At 39.6% G+C, this 15968-nt stretch overlaps 1 protein-coding gene across 1 annotated transcript in view; it reads left to right on the top strand.

Annotated features, from left to right (window-relative positions):
• The window catches only part of SLC9A9 (solute carrier family 9, subfamily A (NHE9, cation proton antiporter 9), member 9), a 611074-nt gene that overhangs the window by 14752 nt on the left and 580354 nt on the right, over window positions 1-15968 (top strand). Inside the window, exon 2 of the mRNA XM_011958071.1 lies at window positions 1601-1803. Within this exon, the coding sequence (XP_011813461.1) occupies window positions 1601-1803 (203 nt within the window). The remainder of the gene's footprint in view (window positions 1-1600; window positions 1804-15968) is intronic.

Genomic DNA, 15968 nt, shown 5'->3' on the forward strand with positions numbered 1-15968 from the left:
GCCTTTCTGTATATATGCATTGTGTTTGTAAGGTTATCACTAGTGATTTCTTACACAGTACCCCATCATTTTTCCACTGGTAAGAACCAGCCAGATGCAAGACAATCCGGAAGCATAGCCCCTGGCTGAACAGCCACTTGCCAATAGCAACTCTACACACAGGGAGAGCATAGATCCTGGTCTACACACAGGGAAGAGCATCCCAGTGAACTCTCAGCTGTCTCTGCTCTTATGTGCTGCTACCCACACGTGCAAACTGGATCCCTACTCATTCCGATTCAGCTCATCTGGACAAATCTATGCAACCTTTTAAGATTCGTCTCAAGCTTTGCATAATTCAAAGGGCTTCAGAGTACCTCCTGTCTGTACTCATGTATCACAGAGTGCTTCCCAGCGGTCATAGCACATGTCATGTTGTATTATAATTCTTTGCTCATGAATCTTCACTTATACAAACGAACTCCTGTAAGACTGGCCCTGTATTCTTATTTTATACCTATAAATGTCTGGTACACAATATGCACCCCAAAAATGTTTTACTAAAGAAATAAAAGATTATTAAATGACTAGATTCATAAAAGAGGTAAAATCTCCAAAATTAGATGTTTTAAAGAGTGAACTCTGGATCATTCATCCCAAAACACATACATCAGTCCTAATTTTAAATTGACAGAGTTTAGGCTTCTGATGTTTCTTTGTTGCTTGTTAATAAATCCACATTTAAAAAGCCCGCAGTTATCAGATTGCCATGAGCATCTTACCAGAGTTTAAAAACTTCAAAGTCCAGGACTGTCACTCAGGTTGAATTGTTTATGAAAAGGAATGTGGTATCATTAGAATGCATTTGGCTACAAGTAACCAGAAACTTGATTCAAAATGGAAAAATTAGAGAATGTATTATATCACACAGCAAGAAGTTTAGAGTTAGGGTAGCTCTAGGGCAGGCTGCTTGATCTAGTGGCTCTGTGATGTCCTTCAACACCTAGGCTCTGTCTTCTGCCAGTGTCTCCGTCCTACTCTCCTCAGTATCTTGGCTGCATTCTTGGACTGGATCTACTTATGGTCACAGACACCTGCCAGCAGAAAAAAAAAAAAAAAAAAGAACTATATTGCCTTGGTCATGTCCTGAGAGAGAGAACAAGAACACATTTCCCCCCAACCGTGGGGTATGACATAAGAAAGTCTGAAGGGGATAACTGAGATTTGTGCTGGTCTGTGGACCAGAAACACTCCCAGGGGAATTCCATCTCCTAACTGATTAGATGACGCAGTGTCTACCACAGAGCAAAGGTTTTCTTGAAGGATTTGGATGGATAGAAGGAGTTAGGTGTCTTTTCTCTCCAAAATTGGCAGGTCCACTAGGAAGAAAAAAAATGGGAAGATATGCTGAGTATTCAAGCAATGGTTCTCACTACAAATATTTTAACACTATGTTATGTTGAACTGGTACCCATGCAAAAGTGAACACTTTTCTAAACCAGGCAATAACGCAACACTTTCTCCTGTCACTTCTGAAGTTTCCAAATCATATAGGTTTCCAATAGTGGCATTTTAGATTGCCTTCTTCTAGTACCATTATTTATTCTTTTTTTTTTTTTAGGCCTCATAATGGGACTAATATTACGGTATGCTACAGCACCAACTGATATAGAGAGTGGAACTGTCTATGACTGTGTAAAACTAACTTTCAGTCCATCAACTCTGCTGGTTAATATCACTGACCAAGTTTATGAATATAAATACAAAAGAGAAATAAGTCAACACAACATCAGTCCTCATCAAGGCAATGCTATACTTGAAAAGGTAAGGATCTTGTCGGTATTATATTTTTGTTTTACAGTATAAATAATTGTATCATATTTAAGCCTTTATACTTTATATATAATGCATTCACACACATATATATGCCTATTTTAACACCACTCTATTGGAGACATTAATTGACTAAGGAGTCAAACCCTGAGTTAAACTCTTATTACAAGCTGAGTTGTCTGTATTTTTTTTCCTAGAGGTTAGGAAAGAAAGGTTTTCTATTTTTCTTTTTCTGCAAGCCACAGTTATATTTGGTTAAAAGAAAAAAACATTCATCAACTCTGCCTTTCCTGATATTTGATTCCAGTTTTCACACATGTGTTTTAAGCACCGTTGTATATATTGCTAGCTGAATGTGCAGTTCAAATTTTTCTTAAGCCAAAAGGAAAATGGAGTAGAAATAAAAATGTTTTCACTTGCAAACCTTGAAACCTAGGATGACTGGCTTTTGGCTACCAACACAAAACACTGGCCACTTGGCTATTTATAAATACACTGACACGCAGTCAGTCTCAAGAAATCGTGACTCTATCAGTTTGGTTAGGGAATCTTAGGTAGAAAAAAAATTGTGAAATGACTCATCTTTTAAAAATAGTTTCATAATTACAAATTTGTGAACTGCTTCAGTTACTGGAAGGAAACTTTCTTCTGCTCTCAGGAATCTGGGTCAGAAATCAGATGAGGTTACCTTTTGTGGTGACTTGTACACCCTGGATCAGTCTTTGGAATAAGTGAATTTCTGTTTAAGAAGTGTGTACTAGGAACCAGGATCTCACATCACTTATTTGAGATTTTTTTTCAGGTCAGAGCTGAGAATTTTCTGACATTATGGAAGTCTATTGTTTCATTTTTATCCCATATGTACTTAGTTTTTATGTTCAAACACAACTTTTTTTTTTTTTTTTTTCCATTTTAAGAGGTTTGGTGCAGAAGGGGAAGTACTTGGCCTGCCATTTTTCTCAGTCAAGATGACTAATTTATGATAATTGTTTTCATATTATCTTCCACTAGCACATTTTTAGATTAACTTCCCCTGGTACTTGGTGAGGGCTCAGGAAAGTCAAACTAATTATAATATTAGCCTAAATCAGACTTGGGAAAGTAAAGTGAAGCACAAAAAAAGAAAATTATATAACGTATTTCTGAAATAAAGAGGAGCAACTTCTAGCTCTGCCACTGCTTTTGAATTATCTGTTTTGGATTATCTCTTCCATGTGTTTCTTTCTGTTTATATAATAATACAAATTATCTCTTTTTAAAATAAATATTTTTTAAACTTGTTAGCAACATAGGATTTAAATTAAAATACATTCTTGAGTTTTACCTTTGGTTAGTACCCGGACATAAATTATTTCTCTCCTCACTCTCTCACACATTTTTATCTGCATTTCTATACAGCACTATTTCTTCAAACAGGTTGATGTCTCTCCTTCCACCAAATGCTGATAATTATCCTTGTTGCTGTAGCAATTATGTTCTTGAACAGGATTGCCAATAAATGTCTGATAGAAATTTTGTTATTGAACTATTGACATATTTATTCCTTCATCAGCATCCAGAGCCAAATGTTTGCTCTTGAAAAATTAAGGCAAGAGAAGGAGAAAACGTCTAAGTTGCTGGAGCCCCCTTGGTGTTTTCAGTGAGTGGATTATGAGCTCTGCAAGTTCGGTACATAAAATGTTTATTTGACCTTGAGTGGCTCAAGTAGTTTCTAGAAGAACTTGTCAATCATGGCATCTGGAGATGGGAATAGGTGACTCAGAAACCTGACTAAGTCCTCCTCTCATTGCTGGTATAGAAAGGGGCATCTACTGGCATACTTACTATATTACATGACTTTAAGGGATTTTGTTTATAAATATCTGGAGTGTGTCACAATGCGCATTTGTTGCTTATATGCCAGTGCTGGGGGACGCTAGTTAATCTGCAAAACTGAACAACCCATAGCCTGTCTTCCTTACTGACAATTCTCCTTTGGGAGGCTTGTAAGGAGGGAACATTGAGTAATGGTTAAACAAAATTAGGGTTAGACAGATCTTCCATCCCCCTTCTGTGAGTTTCTTAAGCTTCCTAATCCCCAACTTTCTTATTTGTGAAGTGAGGAGCTTAAAACCTATTCTACAGGATTGTTTTAATGTTTAAATGAGGTGATGTATATAAAGTGCCTGGCTAACATGGGGCCTTTACATTGTACCATTGTTACTACCACTACTACTACTATTAGTACTACTGCCACTGCACTACCACTGCCAAGTGTCACTGCCACTTCCACTACCTCCAAAAATAATGCTACCATTGCTACTATTAGATAATGTAATATATGCCAGGAATTAATAAAATGTGTATTTATTTTATTAACTCATTTAACATTCATTTGGGGAGATAAGACCAATGTATAATGGATATTTCTGTATAATTCAGTCCTAAATTGTATCACATGAATTATGAGGACTGTGAAACTTTACAGATTAGTTGTTGTAGATACTTGAGCTTATTACATAGGCTTTTTGGAGAGATGGCACTTGAGAAGGGCTTTGGGTAGACAGTAGGGATTGAACTCAGAAAGGCCATCAGGGCAGGGTGCATTGGAAGGTGAGATAGCAGTAAGTGAGTATCCAGGTAAGAATTGAAGAGGGCTTCATGAAAAGCCTGGATGCTTTGGATTAACAAAGCCTGCTTGATCTGTGGGAACAGTGTGAAGAGAAGAGCCTAAGATTCCAGGATTTTAAGCCTGGATGAAAGAATATGAGGTTCGTAGGGTAAAAGTTTGGGGAGGAAAGGCTTGAGGAAGGGGTGGGTGAAAATGCCCTGGATCTGCACATACATATCCCCTAATTTAGAGCAAGAAAGAGACCCGACCTCATTAAATTGAACCTCATCATTTTATAGATGGGCAAAACAAGAAATTAAGCACTAAAATCAATTTAAGTCAGTGGTTCCCAAACTGTCTGCACTTTGGAATCATTGGGAAGCTTCAAAACATACTAATGACTGTGTTCTGCCTCTAGGCTTGTCATTTGGCTGATTTAGGGAGTATCAAGAGTTTCGGAATTTTTAGATCACCAAGGTGATGCTAATGGGCAAATGAGTTAGGGATTTAAGTCCTACTTCGAGTTCAGGTGAAATGGTGAGGAGAGAGATGCCGCTTTTGTTCTTCTTTACTTCACATTCACTGATGCAGATGTACCAGCTCCTTTTATTTTGTTCACTCAACACAACAAGAACTTTTTTGCTTCAGGACCTCTGTACCTGTCATTCCTTTTACCTAAAATGGCCTCACTTCTACCCTTTGAATATCAGCCACCTTCACATTCCTAGAATTTTGGCTTGAAATACCATCTCTTCAGAGAGGGCTTGCCCCTACCATTTTCTCACACTGTATCCTCCCTCCCTTCTCTTCTCTCTCTCTCTCTCTCTCTGTGTGTGAGGGGGCGGGGGGGCGGGGGGTGCTGGCAGGGGGAGTCAGTGCGTGCCTGTCTCTTTCTCTCTTATTTCATAGTATTTGACACCATCTGAAATTATACATGTATTTGCTCACTTTTTGTTTATTGGCATTCTTACATTGCTTATTGTCCACTAGACTGTAAACTTCACAAAGGCAGGGACCATACCTCTTTTACTGACCAATGTATCCCCAAAGCCTATCCTGGTGCTCCATGCCTAATAACTGCTAAACAGTGATGAATAAATAATTGAATGAGTCTGAGATCTTGGCAGAGCACATATGGCTAGAGAAATACACAGCATTTGGAAATTATCATTCATGGAGTTGGTAGAACTGTAGTGTCCTGGATGCTTAATGCTTGTAGACACCTGACACATTCTTTAATCTTAGCTGTGCATATATGGAAAATACATTAATGTCTAGAGAAAATACATGGTGAGTTCAGGGTCCCACTACTGGTTAGAGCAGAGATAGAACTTGGACTATAGTACTTAATTCTGAGTCCTAAGTAAATAATTGTACCCCACACTACTGGACAGGCTCTCTGAGAGGCCACATGGACAGAGAAGGGCAGGGCACCTGGGGCTGAGACCTAGGGTGTTCCACCGTTAGACAGGCAGAGGGAGATGACTAGTGCTGGAGAGAGTGCAGGGAAGTCAGAGTTGAGGAAGAGGTCCGGCTCAGCAGAGTCACAGAAGTCATTAGTGTGGCCCCACTGGGTCCTTTTCCTTTGTGATGTATTTTAAAGGGAGTATTTGGCCTTTGTTTCTAAAAGTTACGTGATTTGAAAATGGGTTTTACTCTTAGAAAAAATGTTGTTTAGCGTCTTGGATGAAATTTCTGACTTCAGGATTTGGAGAGGCTGGAACGAATTCTTATGCTGTGTAATCACCTGTTAGAAGGTTTTATAAGAGCGCGTGTGTTTCTGGGATGGTTAGGCATTGATGTGCTTAGAGACAGAACTGGTTTGATAGCTCTGTGAGTTCCTTCCAATAAGAAGGTATAAAACTGGAAAAATATGAGAGCTGTTGGCATTTATATAAACAGCAACGCACTGTGATTTTATGCCATGTTTAAACATATAAAAATTTCAGGAAACACCATATGCCAAACTTGTTTTGTTCATGCTCAACATAGATAAAAATGTAGAAAAGAAAAATATTTTCACTTAAAGATTGGTGAAAACAGTATTCTATATGTTATGAGCAGATGATGAACTCAAAACAACCTTCTAAGAGGATAAAACTAGACCATGTTGCTCTGTATCTATTCAGCCAATGTTTCTAACCCCACTTGTCAAATTGTTCTGTGTATACAAGATACCTGCAACTGGTTGTAGCCCTTTAGGGCCTATATCCTATTACATGATAGCTTTGCAAGCATTAATTTGTTATGTAATATTTAGGAATACCAAAATGTCTACCAAATATTTCTGAATTTTATGTCAATAGGAAGTTCAAAACCTGCTTTTGAAGAGAAGATGATAAAATAACTTTCTCTCTCATACTTTCACTCATTTATTCTTTCAACACAAATGAACTGAGTTCTATCAATTTCAATTCTGAAATAAGATGTGGTCTCAAGGAGTTTAGTAGTAAATCAGAGAAAAACATAGCATATGAATAAATGAATGAGTAACACCAAAGGCAGGTATAAAAAAAGTGGGACAAGAACCACAGGCACCCAGAACAGCACAATATGGTCTCTTATTAGGGGTAACAGGAAAGATTTCAAAGAAGGGCAGTTGATTGACTCTGTTGATAGGGGTATGTGTGGTGTGGGGTGGTGGGGATGGGGAGACATTCCATGCAGAAAGAAAAGCATGATATGGATGTGGGAAAAGAGGTAGACAGTATTCCAGGCAAAAAAAAAAAAAAAAAGCATTTCCAATTTGTTGAAGTTTGGAAGACCAGTGAAACCTTAGGACTGAAAATGAAGGCAGACCTTGATTTGGAAGCCCCTGAATGACAGGTTGAGTTATGCCCTCTCTATTTGTAGTCAGAGGAACAGTGTAATGTTGACAAAAGCAAAGGGACAGTGTGCCTGCTGTGTACAGGGTAGAGAGTGAAAGCAAAGAGACAGATGAAGCCTAGACTTGGATGGTAACCAAGAGGTAGATGCAAGAGAAACGAGGAAGGAAGGTTGTGGAGGGCTTGGCCCAACTAGTCAGAAGAAGAGGAAAAACAGCTTCCTCTGCTACCCTGGTCATGTGGGTTCACAGAAAGGTGGTGAGGCAAAAATGTGGAAGTTAAAAGTTAGAAGGATTTGATTTGATTTGTTGGAGAAAATCATAAATCACAAATATGGTGGGTTTTTCTGTTTTTTGTTTGTTTGTTTGTTTTTAATTTTAAAGACGAGTCTTGCTCTGGCACCCAGACTGCAGTACAGTGGCACGATTCCAGCTCACTGCAACCTCTGCCTCCTAGGTTCAAGCAATTCTCATGCCCTAGCCTCCCAAGTACCTGGGACTATAGGTGTGTGCCACCACACCTAGCTACTTTTTGTATTCTTAGTAGAGATGGGGTTTCACAATGTTGGCCAGGCTGGTCTCCAACTCCTGACCTCCAGTGGTCTGCTTGCCTCGGCCTCCCAAAGTGCTGGGATTATAGGTGTGAGCCACAGTGTCTGGCCACAAGTATGGTTTTAAACTGGAATGAATGAATCAATCTATTTCATCATTAATTTATTCATCGTTGATTTAGCATGTTAGGTGTTTATAATACTCAGTTGGAAAGGTCAGTGGGCCATTTGGCTGGAAAGGTCTTGCAGATACAGTAAATTATCAAAAAGTTGTCAACACACTTAAATTTATGCTTCTTATCACTCATAAATAAGTTGACTGTAATGTACAAAGTCAAAGGAAACTACCCAGCAAAAATTTTGCCAAGTCTTCACTTCCTGTGTGACAAGTAGACACTATTGCTTGGTGAAGGAAGTTATTTTGAAGTAAGTTACACTGCCGAGCAATCTGTTCTTTCTATTCTTTCAATAAAGAGAATTGCTCATCAGAGCTCATTTTAATTGTGTTGATAATACTACATATTTTAGAGATATTTTAATGAAGCCCTTATAGAAACAGCTAAACATAAGACATTTAAAGTAATTTTGTTTTTGAAGCATTAAATAAATACATTAATTTTTTTGTAGCTTTAAATAAATAAATCAAAGTCCTTTTTTTCTCACTATCTAACTTTTCCTAATGGTGATTTTGATTTTTCGTCATTCAGAATTTTAATTCTTATATATTTATTTGTAAACTACGTTTGCATTTTCTAGTCTTTTCCTCTACTTGAGCTTCAATAAGGCCAGGGGCAAACCTCTTCCTGTAGCAGGAATAGCTTGAGCAGAGAGAGTCACTGGGCCATGAGATAAATATGTATGGTTAACACTAAGACACTATTGGGGAGGATAAAGAAAGGACTGAAAAGAAATTTTTAAAAAAACTTTTCTGGGCACACAGCGAGAAAGCAAGCTTCATGATGATAAATCAGCATTGGGGGTTTGGAGAAGCATTTCTAGGACACTATCAATTATTCTTCCTTTCCACAGAGAACAGGGCTTCATGATTTGTGTTTCTCTATCATGACATGTCTTGGCTCTTACCACGTGAGATGGTTCCAGAGAATGTCAAGTTTGGCACTAAATGGGATGAGGCTATTTGGGTGGATGTAGCTCCTTTCATCCTAAACCTTATTTAAGAGATCTGCTGTTAATAAACAAACTAAAAATTTATTTGCTTTAGCTGTTTTCTTCCACTTTCATTCAACTTTTTTGGCAAAAAGTTGGCCTGTGAGATGACCTCAGAAATGTATTTAAAGACTCTAAACATTCCACTTGATTTTGATTTAGTCATTGAACAACACAGATTTTCTTCATTCCTTTAGTCATTCAAAAAATATTTATTTATTGAGCACTTGCTATTTGCCAGGCATTGGTTTTAGGTGCTGCAAGTATGGCAGTGAACAAAACAAGGTCCCTGTGCTCATGGGGTTTAGATTCCTGGAGGGGGATAGACAAAGGAAGTTCAGCACAAGCATTTGTAATCCAGAGCTAAGTGGAGGCAAGTGCTAGGAAGAGAAGTTAGCAAAATTAGAAGGTTCAGAGCAAACGGTCTTTAGATATGTCCTGCAGAGAAGGCCTCACTGAGGTGAAGTCGGAGCTGAGACTAATGAAGTGGGGACTACGCCATGCAGAAATCTGGAAGAAGGGAATTTCAAACAGAGGACAAAACTAAGAAATAGTAAGTGCCTGTTGCTTTCTGGAAGGCAGTTTTTTGTTTGTTTTTTTTCATTTTTGTTTTTGTTTCCTGCCAGCTCTTTGCCATTTTATTCATGAATATTCCAAGATCATTTTTTATATATAAAAGGTTTTAGAAAAAAAAGAATTTTTTATAGTAGAGAAGGGCAGAGAAGAAGAGAGAGATCAACTTGGAATAGGGATTGGAAATCTAGAAACACAAGGATGCTCTGCTCCAAGGGGCATGAGGTGCCATGAGGTACCATGGCCACTTTTGAAAGTTTGCCTTCGGAATGCACCATGCAAATACTAACTTCCAAACTTTTCATTATGCACTCCACCAGTAAATTGCCTTTGAGCATATGTACCCATATGGCTTTTTATTTACAAGTTGGATGTACTGTATCAATATACTCTATACATTTTAAAGCAGATATCAAACTAGAAGTTTTTAAAAGGAAGAGATAAAATGAAATATAAACGGAAGTTCCAGTATGTCCTTTGCACACCAAAATCATCCTTTCCATTCTTCAGGATATGGACACCTCATCTTAGAGACCAATATAATATCTTATATTTTGTTAAAATTTTATTTTTATTGTAACTATTAAATATTTTTGATAACTATCTTTAAAAATTCCACTCTTTTCTGAAATCTTTTTTAACTTTTAATTTTTATTTTAAATTTTTATTTTTTATTTTTGTGGGTACATAGTAGGTGTATGTATTTATGGGTTACATAAGATGTTTTCATACAGGCATGCAATGTGAAGTAATCACATCATGGAGGATGGGGTAGCCATTCCCTCAAGCATTTATTCTTTGTGTCTTTTCTGAAATCTTTTTCTATTTTTTTTTGAGACAGAGTTTCGCTCTGTCGCCCAGACTGGAGTGCAGTGGCGCAATCTTGGCTCACTGCAAGCTCTGCCTCCCGGGTTCACGCCATTCTCCTGCCTCAGCCTCCCGAGTAGCTGGGACTACAGGCACCTGCCACCACGCCCGGCTAACTTTTTTTATTTTTAGTAGAGACGGGGTTTCACCGTGTTAGCCAGGATGGTCTCGATCTCCTGACCTTGTGATCCACCTACCTCAGCCTCCCAAAGTGCTGGGATTACAGGCGTGAGCCACCGCACCTGGCCCTTTTCTGAAATCTTAAATCCTGTATTCTGAGTCTTGCAGCACCAGTATGGCCTGGTTGGCTTGATGTGAGGATGTTCTTAGGGGCTGATTAGCTCTGGGAGAACACTCATCTTCACCCCAAATGTCCCCATGCTACTATACTACAGTATTCAAGTCTTTTGTCTCATAAGTCGCAGTCTCATAGCTCCACCTGTCATTCCCCACTGCATTTTAGCTGAGTTGTTAATATTTGCTTCTATAATGTTTGGATTCATGTCTGTCTTTTCAATGGCACTTATCTATAGTCTCACTAGACTGTGGGCTCCAGGATGGCAGAGACTAGGTCTGTTTTGTGGTCACATTTATTCCACGATTCCTGGCAGATGGTGAATTTTCTGTGGATCTTGATAAATGAATGGATGATGTAACCAGGTATCTATCATTCTCTGCTTGTCAGTAGCTCCTTTTCACTGCTACTCTGTCCTGTCTTAATTGCTGACTATTTTGTAACCAAGCATCTACCTCAGATTTCTCCTCAGGGTGAATTTTGTGTGCTCTCTGATGGTTGTTTACTACTCAGAGAACTGAACTGCTAAAAAGTCTGCTCTCGAAATAATTGCTTAGGGATGGGAGGAGGCAGAGAAAGATTCAAGACAGGGAGAGAGGGAGAGAAAAGGAGGCTGAGCAAAGAACAAAAACAGAGAGAGAGTGGAAGGGAAAAAACGAGATTTCCCATTGTACTTTACGTCTGAGTAAATAATGTTTACAACAGATCATTCAATTCTTTTCCCCATTGCTTTGTTCTTTCTAAAACATTACACTGTGGCAAGAGTGCACATTTATCATTGCTGGTCTCCAGTGAGTAGTTATTTAGAGTTCCACCCAGCTGCATTTCCCTGTTCTCTTCTGAGGCCATTAGGAAGCTCCTGGTTAGTAGCAGACACAGCCTGAGGTAGGCTCCACAGACAGCTGGGCACAGGAAGGGACGGGACCTACCGAAGCTGCACATTCAGCTGGTTGTCTCTTGTTGCCTTTTAAGCTTGCCCGGAGTTATGGAGTCTCCCAGCTGCTCCCTTCACATCCATTTCTGATCACAGGGCTAAGTGGGCTCTGATTTATCACGTTCCGCCCCAGGTTGGGGTGCGTGGAGCAAGAATGTCCTGCAAATTCAGGTGGTCTTCATCTTTCTTTCTAACTGTCACAAAATGGGTTCCCAGAAGAGCAGTAGACCCTGAGTTAGTGTGTAGTAAGCAGGACGTTTATCAAGTAGCCTTGCGACTGACACTTTCAGTAGAAGAGGAAGGAAGCCTGAGTGGGTAGAGAGAGAAATAAAGCTGAGATGCAGGCCCAACGATTGTGGCTGCCTCCTTGGAAAGCTGTGGAGCTAGAATGAGCCTTCAAAGTCATTCTCAGCTGGACTCAGAAAGCTAGGCCTCTAAAACACCAAATTACTCTGTTCTTTGTGTGGGTCACTCTGGAAAGGGCATGACTGTGGGTGAGGTGCTTCTCTGTGGTCTTGGCAATCCCTGAAGGGACTGACAGTGCTCCCTGCAGCAGGGGCAACACAGCCTTCATCGAAGGGGAGTTAGGGTGGCACAGCACAGCACCAGGCACACTGACCCCCCATAGGCTGGGAAGCTTTATCTAGATTTTACACCCGAGAACAGTACCTAAATGATGAGTTAACACATAGTTGGAGTAAAATGCTTGCAGTGGAGTGCTGGAGCAGGCTTGTCCCAGCTTTTGAGAACTGATTATTAAATATTCAACAATTTTGTGAGCCTGTCGAAAACTTGAAATGGGCCGTGATAGGAGTATTTATACCACAGAAATTGGCAAATGCTACAAATCAGAGCTTGTGAGGTTGTGTTTTTGTTTTTCTCCATAGATGGTTTATAAGCCCATCACTACATACAGGCTTACCTAATTTCATTTTTAGGAGAATTGGAAATATCTAAACACTTCATTTTTCACCTCCCCGAAAAGTCCTTTCCTACTTGACAATTGTCTTAAAATTTTACTGTTAGAGCATCACATTTTCAGCTCAAACTCTGACTGCCTCTAAGATCACATGGCAAAGTCCATAAGGTTCTACAATTAGACCTAATTGAATCTCATCTCTGCTACTCCTAGCACTGAAATCTTTGGTAGGTTAATTTCTCTGAGCATATTTTTTCTTATCAATAAAGCAAGGATTATTGATACTACTTTAGAGAGTTACTTTCAGAACTAAAGAGAAAAGTTATGTTTAAAATTAGGCAAGTTATAACTATTAGTCTACTTCCTTTTCTCCTTCCATAACATCTGTCCTTAATGGGCATGGATTTCCCCTTGAAGTAAGAAGTCTGAGGAGGGCATGATGGAGAAAGTTTGGTGTTCCTTTTTATTGCACCATTTAAAATGGTGCTTAAATGCATTTAAAAAATATGCATCAATTTAATTTTAAATCATGCTTTCTGCTGATTTCAGCACACACAGCTTCCTGCTTTACCCCAGTCCCCTCAAGGGTGCCTGCTGTGACTGTGGTCCTTGCTGACTCAGCCCTTGCCAGTCCAGCTTCCCCAGGCCAGTTGCTCCCTGGTGAGGTCATGTGATGGGGGAAGCTGTATACACACTTCAAAGCTAAGGTCTGAAAAAGATACTGCAAACTCAAAAAAAAAAAAAAAAGTAAGGCAAAGAAAGAAACTCTAGGATTAAGATGCTCCTGTATATTCTGAAGTGATAGAAAGCAGTTTCTTTTGCCTGTAATAAAAAAAAAATAGCCAATATTAAGATATATTCTAGATTGGAAAAAAAAAAGATATCATTTTTGATGTGCAAAATTTCAATTGTTTTGCATGCATGGCTCCTGACACCTGAGGAATGAGTAGCTCTTGGTGAGATGCAGGACCAGGCTCTTCTCACATGCACCTGGTATCATGTCAGTCTTAGACTGAAGTCACATTATTATGTCAATACCACAGCTAATGAGGGGTGGCAGAGCAACCACCACATGAATGGCAGACCTACAAGGGACCAGCAGCAGCCAATTCAAGTGTGCAGAAAACGAGAAGGCCTGGAGTCTGGGCATCCATGTCCAAGGGTAAGAAACCCAGGATATATAGTGTTGACCTTAGCAAAGAGTCACAAAGATAGCAAAGGTGAGTTTGTGCATCAAGAATCTTATGCAAAGCATAGGAGAGTTTCTAGCCATTGGTGGTTTGTTGCCATGACAATGATCTAGAAAACTTAGATGTCCTTGATGTATTTGCATCCAATGAGAACAAATTAAGCAGTTGAGTGGGTGACCTGAACCCACTTTTGAGTAGGAGATGAGATACTGAAGTTAAAAGGCCAATCTCTGGAGCCATTTAACTTGGATCAAATGCCACTTACCAGCTGTGTGATCTTAGGTAAGATAATTAACCATCCTATGCTTCAATTTCCTAACTACTTTGTAGGGCTATTGTGAATTGCAAATGAGAAAATTCATGTGAAGCGCTTAGAATAGTGTCTGGCTCATAGTAAGTGCTCAAAGTATATTAACTGTTACTTGTTATCGTTGTTATCAACAAAGCAATGGACTTGCAATTAGAAGCTATGATTTGAGTCAAGGCCTTGGCTATTTACAAGGTAGGTAACCTAGGGCAAATGACATACCTTGTAAACAGCTAAGGCCTTAACGCTGAGCCTGGTTCCACCTTGTAAAAATGAGGTGTGCATACTTAGCTCAAAGGGTGTTGTAAAGTAACAAAAGAGACACTGTGTATGAAGGAAACTTTAAAACTGTAACAGCCTTATGGAAAGATTTTCTTAATTACTTACTATTATTATTAATTGGCAAATAGTAAATGTACTAGGTTATATGTGAGGAAGTCAAATCCTAAACTTCAGCCCCTCCCAAATTATAATAATGACAGTGTATTTTCTTTTCCATGGAAATTTTTTATTTACAGAGGCTTCTCCTGTTGCATTGTCCATTCAATCTCACCATTATTCCATAAGACAAACAGATATGACTCACGTTACAGAGGAGGAAACCAAAGTTCTGGAAGCTTAAGTGACTTGGCCAAGTTTAATTTACAACAGAACTAGGATTAGGACGAGGGCTTCTGACTCCAAGTTCAATGTCCTTTCTACAACTCCATGCTGCCAAGTTAAATGTTTAGAATTATGTAAATGTTTTGGTCTTAATTCACCACTTAATTTTGCATGGAGTCACCTCCAATGAAATAACAGTGTTTATATCCGTCATTTTTGCATGTATAATGTTCACAATGGGACATTTCTAACTTCTAGCATTTTAATGACTTGAAAAGTAATTATAGCTTTGTGGTGTTCTAGTCTCACCAATTCTCAATGATAACTTGTTATTTTTCTCTGCATTGTTCTCCCTTCACTGTTCCTCTGTAATTTAGTTTTGCTTCTATGAATTTCAATGAAAATGTATATATTTCAGTGATCCTCCTCTTTTTTTTTTTTTTTTTGAGACAGAGTTTCACTCTTGTTACCCAGGCTGGAGTGCAATGGCGCTATCTCAGCTCACTGCAACCTCCGCCTAATGGGTTCAAGCCATTCTCCTACCTCAGCCTCCTGAGTATCTGGGATTGCAGGCATGTGCAACCCTGCCCAGCTAATTTTTTTGTATTTTTAGCAGAGACGGGGTTTCTCTATGTTGGTCAGGCTAGTCTTGAACTCCTGACCTCAGGTGATCCACCCACCTTGGCCTCCCAAAATGCTGAGATTACAGGCCTGAGCCACCACGCCTGGCCAATCCTCTGTTTTTTAACCGTTAATATGCATAATACTGCCGGGCGCGGTGGCTCAAGCCTGTAATCCCACCACTTTGGGAGGCCGAGACGGGCGGATCACGAGGTCAGGAGATCGAGACCATCCTGGCTAACACGGTGAAACCCCGGCTCTACTAAAAATACAAAAAACTAGTCGGGCGAGGTGGTGGGCACCTGTAGTCCCAGCTACTCCAGAGGCTGAGGCAGGAGAATGGCGTAAACCCAGGAGGCGGAGCTTGCAGTGAGCTCAGATCCAGCCACTGCACTCCAGCCGGGGCAACAGAGCAAGACTCTGTCTCAAAAAAAAAAAAAAAAATGCATAATGCTAAGTTTTCTAGTTGGAGGGATTTGCCACAGACTTCCAGTAATTTTTGAAAAGAATGAAAATAACTCAATAGGTTTGGACATTCAATGAGTGTTTATTGCTCACCTGCCTTATTCTGTATTAGGCCTTTTCAGATATTTTATCACACTTAAAAATCATGGCTGGGGCCGGTCGCGGTGGCTCAAGCCTGTAATCCCAGCACTTTGGGAGGCCGAGACGGGCGGATCACGAGGTCAGGAGATTGAGACCATCCTGCTCGATC

The sequence above is a fragment of the Colobus angolensis genome, unplaced genomic scaffold (genome assembly GCF_000951035.1).
Source record: "Colobus angolensis palliatus isolate OR3802 unplaced genomic scaffold, Cang.pa_1.0 Scaffold46, whole genome shotgun sequence".
Classification (NCBI taxonomy): domain Eukaryota; kingdom Metazoa; phylum Chordata; class Mammalia; order Primates; family Cercopithecidae; genus Colobus; species Colobus angolensis.